Below are 14,518 nucleotides of genomic sequence, written 5' to 3'. Positions count from 1 at the left end.
TATTGTACCCAAAGTTAGTTGGGACAATGGGCTGTTTATTACACTGGTCCCCAAAGTTTAATTAAAGCGGTTTCTTAGCTGAACTACTTTGGGGACTTTTAGGATATATCAATTTAACTGCTATTGTCTTCACTCTTTATATCCCTGGAATAATCTTTGATGACCCTATCGCTGTGTCCCTTAAATTTTGATTACCAATTTCATCCTTTTGTTAAAATGTTCAATAACATATGATACAACACCAAGGGGGCCGGGGGGTAGCAGGGGGTAAATACCTCTTTTTCGAATCAATAAGTATGTCTTCAAAAAGTTTAAGATGCTCTGCTATTCTAAAACTTGGGATTAAAAGACTTAAAAGATAGACATTCGTTAACTCTTTCATCAATTATTCCAATCTTCAAAAGGGTTAATTTTGTTTGTCTTACACATTATCTATGGTTTTTTCTTAATAATATTTACTTTATGTTACTTTACTGTTCTTTTCTTCAACGAGAATATCATTATTTCTTATGAAAGTTATTGTCATTGTTTTTTTAAATTTTTAACTTGTTTTTGGATAGGACAATGAACGATAAATTTATTCCCATCCTCAATTTTGATATAAAGAGATAAAGATTATACAAACCAATCAAGCTTTGAAATTTCCAAGTGTGCTTTCAAAAAAATTCTAAAATTGCTCTTTTATACCCTATATTTCACTATTCTAAGATAAAATTGTTAACAGTGCCATCTTTTATCTCCTATTGAATACAACCAAAATATCATAAAGTCATAACCGGAAGAAATCTTTATTCAATTCTTCAGTTGAAAGCCTTATTTGCTACGAAAAACTTATATAAAGTGAATTAAGTATATAAAACTTACCCTAAAATCTGGTCTAAACCCTCTAGGTTTAGTTATTGGAGTTTTTAAAGACTAATAGTTAATACTTAAAAACATTTTAAAAATGGATCGTTTCGGTGGTGGCATGCAGGCAAAAATAATTAATACAAGTTATTATTGTTCTAACCGCTGAACCGATATGGTTACCCTTTACAGTGAAGCTTCTAATAGATAATGGGAACGTTTAACACTGTTTTTATGGAGGGAAACACCACCTTCCCAAGAGAAATATAATTTAAACAATTTAATTGAGTGATTTGTGTATATTATGCTTTTCCCCAAAGTGCCTATCGAGCACTGAATCCCCTTCATCTTTTTTTGAAATAATTTGAATATAGAGGAAATTGGGATATTTTTTTTAAAGCCGAACATATTTAGGGCTATTACCTGCAAGTGCCCTAACCCTACGGGACTACCTAGTTTTAGGCTATTTTAAATTTAGATAAAAGCCTTAGGATAGTTTAAGGCTATTTTTGAATATAGGACCTCTAAGTGCTGGTAACTGATAACTTGTACAATCATTTTTGCCTGCAATAACAGGGTGCGTACAGCAGTGGATACGGGGACGACTGCTGCCCCCCCGTGGTGGACCCGTACACCTGGCTGGCACTCATAGCTGGCATTGCCCTAGCCACATTCTTTCTACAGCAGGCCATTGTCAAGATCATTGGTCGCAGGAAGAAAAGGGATGTGGGGTATATTGAGACTTTACAGATTATACTACAAGGTAGATAGATACATAGATAGATAGATGGATAGATACATAGATAATAGATGGATAGATAGATAGATAGATAGATAGATAGATAGATAGATGAAACATTGTCAAAATCATTGGCCGCAGGAAGAAAAGGGATGTGGGGTATATTGAGACTTTACAGATTATACTACAAGGTAGATAGATAGATAGAAGAATAAATAGATGGATAGATAGATAGATAGACCATTGTCAAGATCATAGGTCGCAGATTATACTACAAGGTTGATAGATAGATAAATAGACAGATAGATTGCATAATTTTAAAAATGTATCAAATTATAAACTTTTACTATTTATAACATTTTATATTCAATGGGGTTTGTTATTACTCTAACTATGGATATTTAACTTTATTTTAGATAATCGAATCTAGAAAATAATATAATTAAAAACACCGTTCCTGCGTTATAGACTTTTTTAGGACCAATTCAAATCGTTCCTAAAGTGCAAATCTCAGTCAATCATAGTCAATCAAAAATATTAATAGACAAACGGACAAACCTAAAATATTTGTACTAAATGTACTAAAGAACTAATCTTATCCCTCCCAGAGATCTAAAGGGATAAGACAATGGTCGATAAATTCATTTCCATCCCCAATGATGATTACATAAATTAGATCAAAATTGTAAGTTAAAAAATCAATAAACGTACCCAAAGTTTTTGAGCCAACAAGTAAATTTTGGGTACCAGTGTAATTTACAGTCCAATGTCCCCTCCCTCTCTGACTTTATCCTGATGATTTTACAAAACTTAAAATTTTTTTGGTCTTGCTGTAATTTTAAACAAGGACAATTTTGTTTATAAGTAGAGCAGCAACAACAAGATCTTTAAAACAGAATACCAAATGATTTAGAAGGGAGGGGACATTGGACTATAAATTGAACTTGTACCCAAAGTTTTATGTTCACGTTATTTCATTCGTTGGCCTGGAAACGTTGGGTACTGAATTATGTAATGAAAACTTATACATACAAACATTTCCACCAATAATTATAATCTACAGAAGTGGTTATTTTGTTAATCATAATTAGGAATGTTTATCAATTTATCATCCATAGTCTTATCCCTTAATTATATAGTACCTTTGCTGTAAGTTTATTTGCTCTGATTAATCCTAGAAGTTTATGTCGACTGTATGACATTAATTAAAAGGGCCATGGCTGATATTACGTCACATTTTATGACTATAATCTTTTGTTGATTTAATAACTAATATTTAACAAGACTGGCGTACAGACTTTACCCTCTTTATAAAGTAGCTGCGATTTTTTTTAAATCACAAAAATAACTAAATCATGAAAATTTACTTTAACATAAACACCCAAAAAGTAGGATTTTGACAGTCAAAGTCTAACCTTTAAACCAATTCTTTCAAAACCAAGTTATTATTTGTAGAAGTTAAAGAGAGTTTTCAGATAGTACGTTTCATAATTTTCATTAATTCTCTAAAAAAGCCTAGTTGTGCACATAGACCCTCTTATTTACCTCTCTTTTGGAAAATAAATTGAAAATAAAGAAGAAGGAGGAATAGTTTTTCGTTTGTTTGTTTACTACTTTAGATTAGGTTAGGTTAAGTTGTATTTAATAATACAGGTTAGCCCTTATCGTAGGGGTTATCATATAGGAAATACCCCCCCCCCCCCCCTTATATTAAATTGTTTTAGAACAAATGCAGGAGTGACAAACGTCGGAAAGGACACTTAACCTAACCTATTTCAAACCATCTTCTATGTTTTTTTATATTGAGGTTTATTTGTATATTCATGTCTTAACCTAACATAACCTGTATAGAAATATGTAATATTCTAAACATTCCTGCCTTTGTCCTGGAAACTATTAAATTATTTCAAAATATGTGTGGGGGGGGGGGTTGTGGTATTCTGTGTTTGAAAGGCACTTTGAAGGAAAGCATTAAAAATTTCCTTTTTTTTTAATTGAGAAAGTGTTAAAGATGTTTTTTTATTGAATAAATCTTCAAAAAAAAATTATTAAATCTGAAAACTCTCTCTATAAAAAAAAAAACAGTTTTTTTAGAAAATGAATTACTACCAAAGTAAATTAATGCTGCACCGTAGCGGTCCTGTGGTGAATAATGCCCGGATGACCGCTGCCCAGTTGCGGTCATATGGCGATGACCACCACAGCTATAGCTATGACCATGGGGGATATGACAATAGCTATTCATATTCTCCCTCTTATCATGAGGAGAACATTTTTCTTTTTTATTAAATTATTACGCTTGAAAAATGAATAAAATTCTTTTTTTTCAAAATCATATTTTTAAATTAGGCTAGGTTAAGTAAGAATTTTCGGGTATTGTCGCTTTCGTGACATTGACTTCTAAGAGGCGTTTGGTTATATTTTCACAGTAGCTTTTCTCCTTTTTCTAGCCCACGCGGGGGGCTGTAACCCTGCGGACAATCATTAACACATACCAAACCTAAAATAAACAAAAGTAACTGTGAAAATGCGATGCAACGCCCCTTAAGAGGCGATGTAAAATCCTTTTAAATCACGAAAAGAAAAATACTAATTAGGATTGTTGCCCCGTCGTGGTTGATCCCTATACCTGGTTAGCCCTTATAGGTCCAGTGGTTATTTACATAAAACAAGCAAAATTACCACCATAAGTTGCTAAATTTTTATTTAGGGAGGGAGGGAACTTTGAACTGAAAATTACACTGGTACCCGGCCAAAGTGTAAAAAACATCTTTGCTCATAGGTTGGTTTTATCTAAAAATGTCCAAACGTTTCAACCAATAATTTTAATCTTTAGAAGGGGTTATTTTCTTTTTATAATTGAGAATGTATATTCATTGTCTTGTCTCTTGATATCCCTGGTACAAACAAACAAAAATAAGTCCTTCTTGTTTTATGTAGATAATTATTATTTGTACTAGGAGGAATTGCTTTAGCAACATTTTTCCTTCAGCAGCAAATCAAGAAAGTTCTTGCATTCATAATTTTTTTGAGACACATTACAATCTTTCCCGATTTTGTATTACTTTTGCGGAACATGATTCCAGTTACGTCATATTTTTCTTTCCCGAAAAAGGGAAGGGGGGAAGAAAAAAAGGGAAGGGGGGAAGAAAAAAAGGGAAGGGGGGAAGAAAAAAAGAGATGGGAGAAAAGGGGGTTTTCCCCATCTCTTTTGAAGAGATTTTCTTCCCCCCTTCCCTTTTTCGGGAAAGAAAAATATGACGTAACTGGAATCATGTTCCGCAAAAGTAATACAAAATCGGGAAAGATTGTAATGTGTCTTTTTTTGATCACAACAAGAATCATAATCTCATGTCAAAGTAACAGGATGTTTGTGTGTCTGTCTTTATGTCTGTTTGTGCCAAATGATCTCGCTAACCGTTAAACCACAATGGTTCTCCTTTACAATATAGCTTCTCATAGGTCTCATAAGAAGTTTTATAACTTTTTAAGGGAATGATAACATTACCCTCCCAAAAGAATGGATTTGCATATTCATACGGACAAGTTTACTTACTACTATAGGAACTAGCGAACACCACTAATAGCCTCTTGGGGCACTTGAGGAAAGGTGGGGGTTGTATGTAGACCCTTAATTTCCCTATCCCAAAATATATGTAAACCTTCAAAGTAAAAGAGATTTGTATAGTGAGGTACTTTGCTAAAGACTGACAGACACACACACACACAAACAGACATCCTGTTACTTTATATAAGGACTAGCGGATGCGCCCCTAGCATCTAGGGAGTCTGTATTTCAAGAGCTAGGAAATGGCAAAAAAAGGCCTAAAACCATCCCAAGACATAAATCCGGAAATTAAATAGCCTAAAACCATCCTTGGACATATTTGAAGATTCCTTGAAAAGGAGAACTAGATCGGTTCAGCGGTTAGTGAGATCCTTCGTTACAAAGAAAAAAAGCTTATCCTATTATATAAAGTAGTAAGCTTTTTTGTCTGTAGCTAAGGATCTCACTAACTGCTGAACCGAGATGGTTCTCCTTTACAGCGAAGCTTCTCATAAGTGCAGGGGAGGTTTTAAACTATTTTATGGTTGGGACCCTAGAGGCTTCTAGGTGCGTAGCCGCTAGTTACTTTATATAATAGGATTATTATTATGAATGCAATAACTTATCATTTTTTAGTAATAACGTGAATAATAATAACAATAATAATAATGGAGGAAACCAATCACCATGCTTATAATTCTTTATGTATTGATTCATATAGAAATTAGGTATAATATATCCATTAAAAATGTGTTAAAATGCATAAAAAGCCCTTAGCAATTTCATACCGAAAGGTTTATTTTTATTTTTAATGTAAAAAAATAAAAATAATTGTACAAAGCCAATGGATATAGAATACACGTGGATATTGTGACAGGGTGATTTTTGTCGTCAATTTAGGTTGCTAATTTAGTCCTTAGATATTGGTCAATACGTTCTCCCATTTTCAAGGAAGGGGATGGGGTAAAGTCATAACCTGGTAATGGAGTTATCGTTATATTAGCCAGCTTGGAGAAACATTTATCAGAGTATGCGAGAAACTCTCACAATATCCACGTATTCTGCATCCATTACAAGGCCATATTTAAAATTTTATCCTAAAATTACAATTAATCACAATTTTTATTTGAAAAATAAATTAAATTGTATAAAATTGCCGTGTTAATTTTATTTTTTCTTAATCTATCAAATTCTTTCATTTTTCAATTATTTGATGCTATCGAGGTCAGTAGATAATAGTTATTTATCGCATCGTATTATAGACAGCTTTCCGCGGATATAAAAATGAAAATTAAATTAAAACCGTTGTCTAACAAAGCTGGTATTTATTAAATGATTTTTATTTTGATAATAGTGGAAAATTGACTAAAATATGATTCTGTACGTGATTTTTCAGTATGACTGAGAACCGGTTCTAATCCAGCGAATATTAATCGGTTTCAAAGCCATACTAGAAAATTGTTTCTAATTCTATATTCGCAAAAAAGTTTTTTATAATACGATGCGAGAAATAACTATTCTTTCTCTTCTATAAAAAGCTTATTTTTTATCAAATTAAGAGTTAATTATATTTTAAATCGAACAAATATAAAATAAGAATAAATACAAATATAAAATATAGATATGGGTAAAATTTATCTCCTGTTGACATATATCTCTATAATAAATAAATAAAAGTAGAATATACGTGGATATTATGACAGAGGAAAAATTGTCGTCAATTTAGTTTGATAGCATGAAACTCGTTCATTGGTCAGTTCGTTCATCTAACAAAAGGGTAAAAGGGATGGGGAAAAGGGAAGAATTGTTATTTAAGCCATGAAAATCTGGTGTAAGTTCCAAGTAAAAATATATCTGTTAATAAATTGGTCTTCAAATAAGACACTTTTTTTAAAAGCATGGTTAGATTTGGTTGGTTAAAAAAGGTGGCTTTAGATTCAAAAGAAGCTTAGAAATAGAAAAATGTTTAAATACAACAGGTAAATTTAAGTCCCCAAAGTTTTATGATAACGTTTGGGGGCTCTTATTAAATTTTGATTGAATAGTTCATTAAGTTGAGTGTCCAAACATTTCAATAATCGTAATCTACAGAACTGGTAATTTTGTTTATCATCCTTAGGGATACACATCAATTTATCGGTCATTGTCTTATCCCTTTATATCCCTGATAAATATAACTATACATAGATGAATTTATCTATTGAAAGAATATTTTTTTATGAAGTGAGGTAGAGGACATTGAATTGTAAATTACACCGGTACCCTATGTTTTCTCGTCGGCGAATAGCTTTGATTACCTTTTTAGTTCTATTGGTTAGTTCTAAATTAGTAGTGTCCACACTTTTCAACAAATACATTTAATCTTCTAAAGGGGTAGTAATTCTGTTTGGGATGTATATTAATCAATTGCCAAATGTCTTATCCCTTAAGATCCATAATGTTTCATTCAGTGACGTGCACAGCGATTTACCAGGGGTATGTGAAACCATTTTGGGATGAAAAAGAGGGCAGAAAAACTAACTTTATATAACTTTTAAAAACAGACAATTTTTTGTTAAAGTTTTTAGCCTTGATATTGGCTTTTTATTATTCAAAACTGCCGAGCCCTGGGTTCCAATGCCTCGCGATAGAAATTATCTTTTCTAAAATTAGCCACATACCAAAGGATTTAAATTAAAAAGGTGTCATTTGATTTATAACTTAAATTGGTCAAAATAAAGATTAAAAAGTACTATACTACTTTAGTAGATGAAATTTATGCTTTTTCAGTATGGCTTCGAAACAGATTAATACCCGCTGGATTAGAAATAGTTCTGAGCCATACTGAAAATTCATGAATTGTATAAAATTATAGCTTTCCGAGTATAACAATATAAAATACCAGTTTAGTTGACCTGGGCCTTTGGCCCCTTTGGGCCAACTAAAAAGGAATTAATCTAATGATTTTTTACTTTTCTATCCGCGAAAATCTGTCTATAATACGATGCGATAAATGACTATTCTGAATTAAGTAAAATATCATTTTTAATTTAGACATATATAATTGATATAAAATTATTTTGGTATGATTTATGTATGTATAATGTATATAATTTGATGCTATTTCAAAATATTTTAGATTTTATATAATTGTTTTAAATTTGTATGTCAAACATTTAATGTATTTCGAAATATTTCAATCATACATAATTATTTAATATATTGTAATGTATTTTATGTATATATTTATAGAAAAATATTTTTTAAATTAGTACCTAATGTTTTAATTTCTAGCAGAAGCGCCCCTAGCATCTAGGGGCTCTGTATCCAAAGGGGCAGAAAAAAAGTCTGAAACCATCCCAAAGCTTAAATCTAAAAATAAAATAGCCCAAAGCCGTTCCAGGACCTATATGAAGCTTTCCTTTAAGGGAGAACTCAATCAGTTTTGTAGTTCTAGAAATATTAAGCTTTTGTAAGACATTTTTTTAATGTTATCATCCTTGTTTAAAAATTGGCAATTTCTTCTAAGAAAAGTGAAACTTTTTCTTATTACATGATACACATTTTTTTACAATTTGGTTCGAAGGGGGAAAAAGAGGGAGGGTTGGCTTTAGGTTAGCCATAAAAATCATCCTTTTTCTAAAGATAACTCTTATTTCTATTTTCTCGTAGCTGTGCGCGCAATCTAACATCTCCCCCTCCCCCATAAGCGCGGCGCGCATCAATTTCACCGGGTGCAAGTTTGATTCGACGCGCGGGCGGGTGAAACGGTAAATTTAATTTAGATGAGAGAGAAATGATGGAGAAATTTAGAGGATTATTATAGCGGTGATTTAAACGGAGACATAGAGAGGGGGACTAACAGCCATTTCATAGAAAAAAGAGAGTATAGAATAGATAGATAGGGGGAAAGAGAAATACTAAAAGGGGGAGAGAAACTAAAGGTGTCACTTTTCTGACCAGTCATGGAGACATAAAAATAACACGCCGGAAAATTACGCTCACACATACACATAAAATGCGCACAAACAAATAATTATACCGCGTAGAAATGCGTCAGTTTTCAATGTCGTCTTCAAGGTGGAACAAATAATTGTGATGCAAAAATATACAATGTTTTGTTAGTAAATTAATGTGAATCAAATTTATAAGTTTCAGTTGTTTACAAGTGATTTAAAATAAAATAGAAAAGTGAGTATGGAGAAAGTTAAAGAAAATCCTTTAGGTAAATTGTTTTTATACTTTATTAGAAATTTTTAAAATTAAGTTTCTTAATTTATGAGTTCTATTCTTTTGAACAAACAATAAGCATAAAATAATTATTCAATTTTAAAAAGCATATTTTTATTCATATCATTTAGATTATTTCATAGTTGCAACTTACATTTTTTATTTCAATTGAAAGGTTTGGTGATTTTTTACTTGATTTTAAATAAATTGGCCTTAAACCAAAACTAAACCTATAACTTTTTTCAGAACATTCTTCTGATATTATTGTAGAAGATGATAATCTTGCTGTTGAATCAAGGTGAAAATTTGATGAAAATTTTAAACATTTTCTTTTGCCTTGTAGATTCTTTACTTCCAGGGAAAGAGGGGATTTATACTGTAAATTATTCTGGTACTCAAAGTTTTATTTACATCTGGGAACTTTTAGTAAATCCTTATTTCTTAAGGTTATACTTCTAAACTTTTTAACCAATAATTTTAATCTACAAAAGGGTTAATTTTGATTTTCAACATTGGGGATTCAAATTAAATTTTGTCCATTGTCTTATCCTTTAAGATACCTGGCTTACTTTCAATAATTAAGATTTTGTTTTTAGAATGATTCCAAAGAGACAATATTACCATCAATTTCCACCAAGACAATACTTCCCACCAAATAATATAAGAAGAAATATTCCTATTAGAAGAATGAATATTAGGCCTCCAATTAGATACCCTGAAAGACCATTACAAAACATTGTTCCAAATTATAATTTAAAGAGAATTGATGAAAACTTTGTTGTATCTGCACCGGAATCTTCAAGCCAAAGGTCAAAAGAGGCTTGAAATTATGCTTTAAAAAATTTCATTAATTTTTCTTACCCACCCCCCCCCCCCCACCCCAAAGAATATAGCCAGAACCAGTAGATATAATTTATGAACAGCACAACCTTATCAGTGCAGGAGTTAGCAAGATCTTACACACAAACAGATAACTTTTTTTCTAATATTAATTTCTTTTATCATTTCTAAAGTTAACATTTTGTACTTTGTTTTTTATAAGCCTTCTTCATAAATTTCTTAGTAGTAATCTGGAAAACCATAAGAAGCATTATGTACCTATAAAAACTCAACTCAAAACTAATCATGGTGACATTAATTCTAAACCGGTAACAGAAAATGTTGAAGAGCATGATTATCATTATGATATCAGTCCCTATCTACCTGATGACTTTCCTGAATCAGATAAACCCAACCTTACTGCCCAAGGAATGGAAGCAGTAAAGGATGACAAGGTTCATATAATTTCTGGTGAATATGAAATTCAGAATGTTGGTGAAAAACCTGTGATTTCCAGAGTACCTAAAAATAAAGATAGCATTAATAATGAAAGGCTTAATAATGAAAAGGCGAGCTATATGGATTTTTATCACATGGATAAACTAGCAACTGGATTTAATGAAGTCTGGGACAAAACTTCATTTGAAAAAGAACTATTTTCTCCAGATGAAAGTGTTCAAGACATTAAGAAAGTTCCTACAGAAAAATACACTTCTGGTTATGTTACAGTTTATGACAAGGAAGGTATAAATGAGCTAAAGCAAAATTATGGAAATTCAAAAGTAAAAACAACTAGTGAAACTCCTAAAAGGCCAGTTCCTACTTACCACAAGAATGATAAAATTGGCTTTAGAAGCAAATTCTCTAGAAGTCAAGATCAATTGAAAAGAAATTTATATTTCAATCCGACAACAGTCAAATCTGATAGAATGGGTCAGCATCAGCTTATTAATAGAAAGTTTAATGGTAAACTAGTTAAGAATGTCAACACACCCAGGTATCAAAAGTCATATCCATCAAACTTACTTAAAAGAACACAAAACAAAAAGATTCCAATTACTTCTAGGATTCAGACAAATAATAAGCTAGTTAATAGGCCATTGAAATACATACAGAATGTATCTAACAATTACTCAACAATAAAGAGAAATGGGCTTGCAGTACAGTCAAGACAAATTGGTGTTGCTAATTCTGGCAATATTGTTGGGGACACTATTAGAAATAGCATTCCTTTTGTTGGCAACAACATTGCTGATCTGATATTTCCCACTCAAGCAACATCAGCCAGGCCTGATCCTAGCTTTGGTACTGAAAGACAAGGACTGCTACAGGGGAATGGTTATGACCAAATGCTGGTTCTTTTACGTCCACCACCAAGACGTCAACCTTTTGGTGGTCTTTTGAGCAGATACATTGATATTGATTATGAAACCTTTATTGCTCTTTTGGCATTGGCTGGGGCAGCAGCTGGATTTGCTCTTAATCAGGTAATCAAATCTTTAAGTTTCTATTTTAATTCTAACAGTTTTGCCTTGAAATTGAATAACTTCCGTAATAATAATATAGAATTATCAAAGACAAGTCATTCATAAAAATTTATATACAAAACTGAATGAAATGAATTGTATAGGTGATAGCTACCAAAGGAAGAAGGATGAAAAGATCTGTAGAAAATTATCATACTAAGCTAGATGAAAATTCTGAGCTTGCAGCCAAGTTTTTGACTTCAGGTAAAAATAATAATTTCAATTTTGTATTTTGTTTTAAAATGTAAATAAATACTTTGATGTTTGCTCTATGTTTGTTTCATTGAGAGTTAAATTTAAAGCATAGTAAGTTAGATCATCTGTTACCAACAGTCAAATTTACTCAGATAAATTTTTTACTTGTCTTATGATTCAAATGAAATTGGGTTTATATGTATCATATTTTATTATTGGTATCTAAAAATATGGAATAAATTGTTTATTTTTATGTACATGCTAAATTTATTATAATTATCATAATTTTTTTATACTATACTCATTTATACATTTATGTACTCATTTTAAATGTATTTATTTATAGTACTTATTATTAATTGATTTTAAATAAAAAAAATTTATCTTAAAGTTAATGCTAAACATTAAAATAAAATTATTTAATTATATGTGAATTCTTTGATTTATTGCCAAAGAATTATATAATATATCATTACTTATAATATAAAATACTTTCCCAAGACACACAGGGTGTTTCAATTTTAAAAAAGGAACTTTTTTTCTTCCTAACTTTATATTATCAAGAGTTTTGATATTATATTTTTAGGACAGAAAACCAAATTGCAAAATCTAAAAAATCAGGGAGGGCGGGGACATTGGACTGAAAATTATACTAGTATCTAAAGTTTAATATAATCATATTATGTGGTTTAAAAATTTGAATGCTGAATTTTGATTAAATGGTTCCAAACTAGAAAAGTTCAAAGTTAATGGCCATTGTGTTATCCCTTAAATTCTTGAAATTTTTAAACAACTAAAAAATCCGTAGATTGTCCACGAAAATATTTCCCTCTGGCACCCTGTATGTTCAGTTATGTCTGTCTTCTTCTATAATTATATCTATTGCATCATCTCTCTCTTGTGAACAAAAATTATGTCACTATTTTCTCAACAAATATGGTCGTGCCAAGAGTTATAACAAGGATAAAAATTCGTAAATTAGCTAAACAAAATGGTAAACTTATATAGTAAGATAATTTTGATAATTTGTTTATTAATTAGCTCATATTATTGAAAATACTTTTTAGAGGATTTAAATATTATATTTGATTTCTAAAATAATATCAGGAAGGTAGGGTACATTCGACTGATAATTACACTGGTACCCAATCTTTTATGCCTACGTTATTTTATTCCACTGCAGGGGTCATCAAGAGTTTCATCATTGGGGATGTATAGAAATTTATAGCCCATCTTACCCCTTAAAATCTATGGTTAATATCAATTTTCGAATTAAAATGTTAATATATAGAATTTTTTTATATAAAAACATTAACTTCATTTAGTTATAAAAAAGTGAGTTGTTTCTTACTAAGAATGATAAGGAAAATAAGTTGGCTTGGAATAATTTACGTGAATTGATCATACTTATACCGCTAGAATAATAAATTCCCTAGATACTAGAGCGCAGCCGCTGATAAAATATTCTGTAAAGCTATGCTTTTAATGTTTTACAGATTTGTGTTGATAGGTTTAGTGATTATTTTGTGTTATAATTTTTTATACTTAAATTTATAGGTTTAGTGATTATTTTGAGTTATAAATTATAATTATAATTAAATATAAAATACTAGCGAAGGAACTTGGGGTTGAGAGGAGAAGTCTAACCCCCTCCCTAGTTAAATTTTTTGGAGGAGGCATATATTTTCTAGGGGCGATTTATCTTGACAAAATAGTTATAAACCTTTCAAGGAGCTACATTGTAAAGGTTCATCGATTAGCGAGATCCTTCGGTACAGACATCCAGTTACTTTTATATAAAGATGTATCTGAAGATATTTAAGTTTTTTTCCTTCAATAATTACCTTTACAATGCTATATTATTTTTAAAGGAAAAGATTTATTTTTCTTCGTATGCCCTATACCTCTTCCTAGATTTAATACCAGCGGCTACGCCCCAAGAGGCCTCTAGAGGGGAGTCGACCCTCCCTCACCTTTAATTTTAGTTATAGTAAGAAACGTATTTTATTTATTTTTGGTGGAGTTATTTTTTTCTAGGGGCAAATCCTTTTGGCAGGGTGGTGGTATAGTTATACATAAACCTTTCGAGGACCTATGGGAATATACACTGTAAAGGAGAATCTGTTCGGTAATCGAGACCCTTTAGTTCACACAAACATACTGTTACTTTTATATAAGGATTAATTGGCAATAGAAACAATTATAAAAAAAACTATCCACTTGTTTACAGGGATAGAGGGGTAGGTAAATAGAAGATAGATTAAAATAATTACTTTTTTTCTGCAATATTTTCTGAGAGGAAACATTGGACCGAAAATTATACTGGTTACTTAAGTTTTATAAAAAAAAACTTTGATTATTTTTATCAAATGATGATTGGTTAGTTTAAACTAGCAGTTTCTCAACTTTTCAGCTAATAATCTTAATCTATAGAAGGAATACTTTTATTTATTATTATTGAGGATGTGCATTAATTTGTCGACCATTGTCTTATCCCTTAAGATCACTGACTATTATGGATATTGACAAACTTTTTAACCTCTTTTTTTTATTTGAAATTTTAATTCATTTTCCATGTCTATATCCCTGTATCCTATATAGTGGTTGGATTTATTTTCCATGTCTATATCCCTGTAT

The 14,518-nt window shown here is 30.9% G+C and overlaps 1 protein-coding gene across 1 annotated transcript in view; it reads left to right on the top strand.

The window, feature by feature from the left end:
• Positions 1 to 8,866: 8,866 nt before the first annotated feature.
• LOC145318826 (uncharacterized) overlaps positions 8,867 to 14,518 on the top strand; it is a 53,716-nt gene continuing 48,064 nt past the window's right edge. Inside the window, exons 1-5 of the mRNA XM_080160464.1 lie at positions 8,867 to 9,336; positions 9,588 to 9,639; positions 9,938 to 10,150; positions 10,405 to 11,647; positions 11,791 to 11,890. Coding sequence (XP_080016590.1) covers positions 9,309 to 9,336; positions 9,588 to 9,639; positions 9,938 to 10,150; positions 10,405 to 11,647; positions 11,791 to 11,890 — 1,636 coding nt within the window. The 5' untranslated portion in view covers positions 8,867 to 9,308. The remainder of the gene's footprint in view (positions 9,337 to 9,587; positions 9,640 to 9,937; positions 10,151 to 10,404; positions 11,648 to 11,790; positions 11,891 to 14,518) is intronic.

Source organism: Acartia tonsa, chromosome 5 (assembly GCF_053477335.1).
Source record: "Acartia tonsa isolate MP-2025a chromosome 5, ASM5347733v1, whole genome shotgun sequence".
Taxonomy (NCBI): domain Eukaryota; kingdom Metazoa; phylum Arthropoda; class Copepoda; order Calanoida; family Acartiidae; genus Acartia; species Acartia tonsa.
Note: the sequence above shows the minus strand (reverse complement) of the source record. Positions and strands in the feature narration are given on the sequence as shown.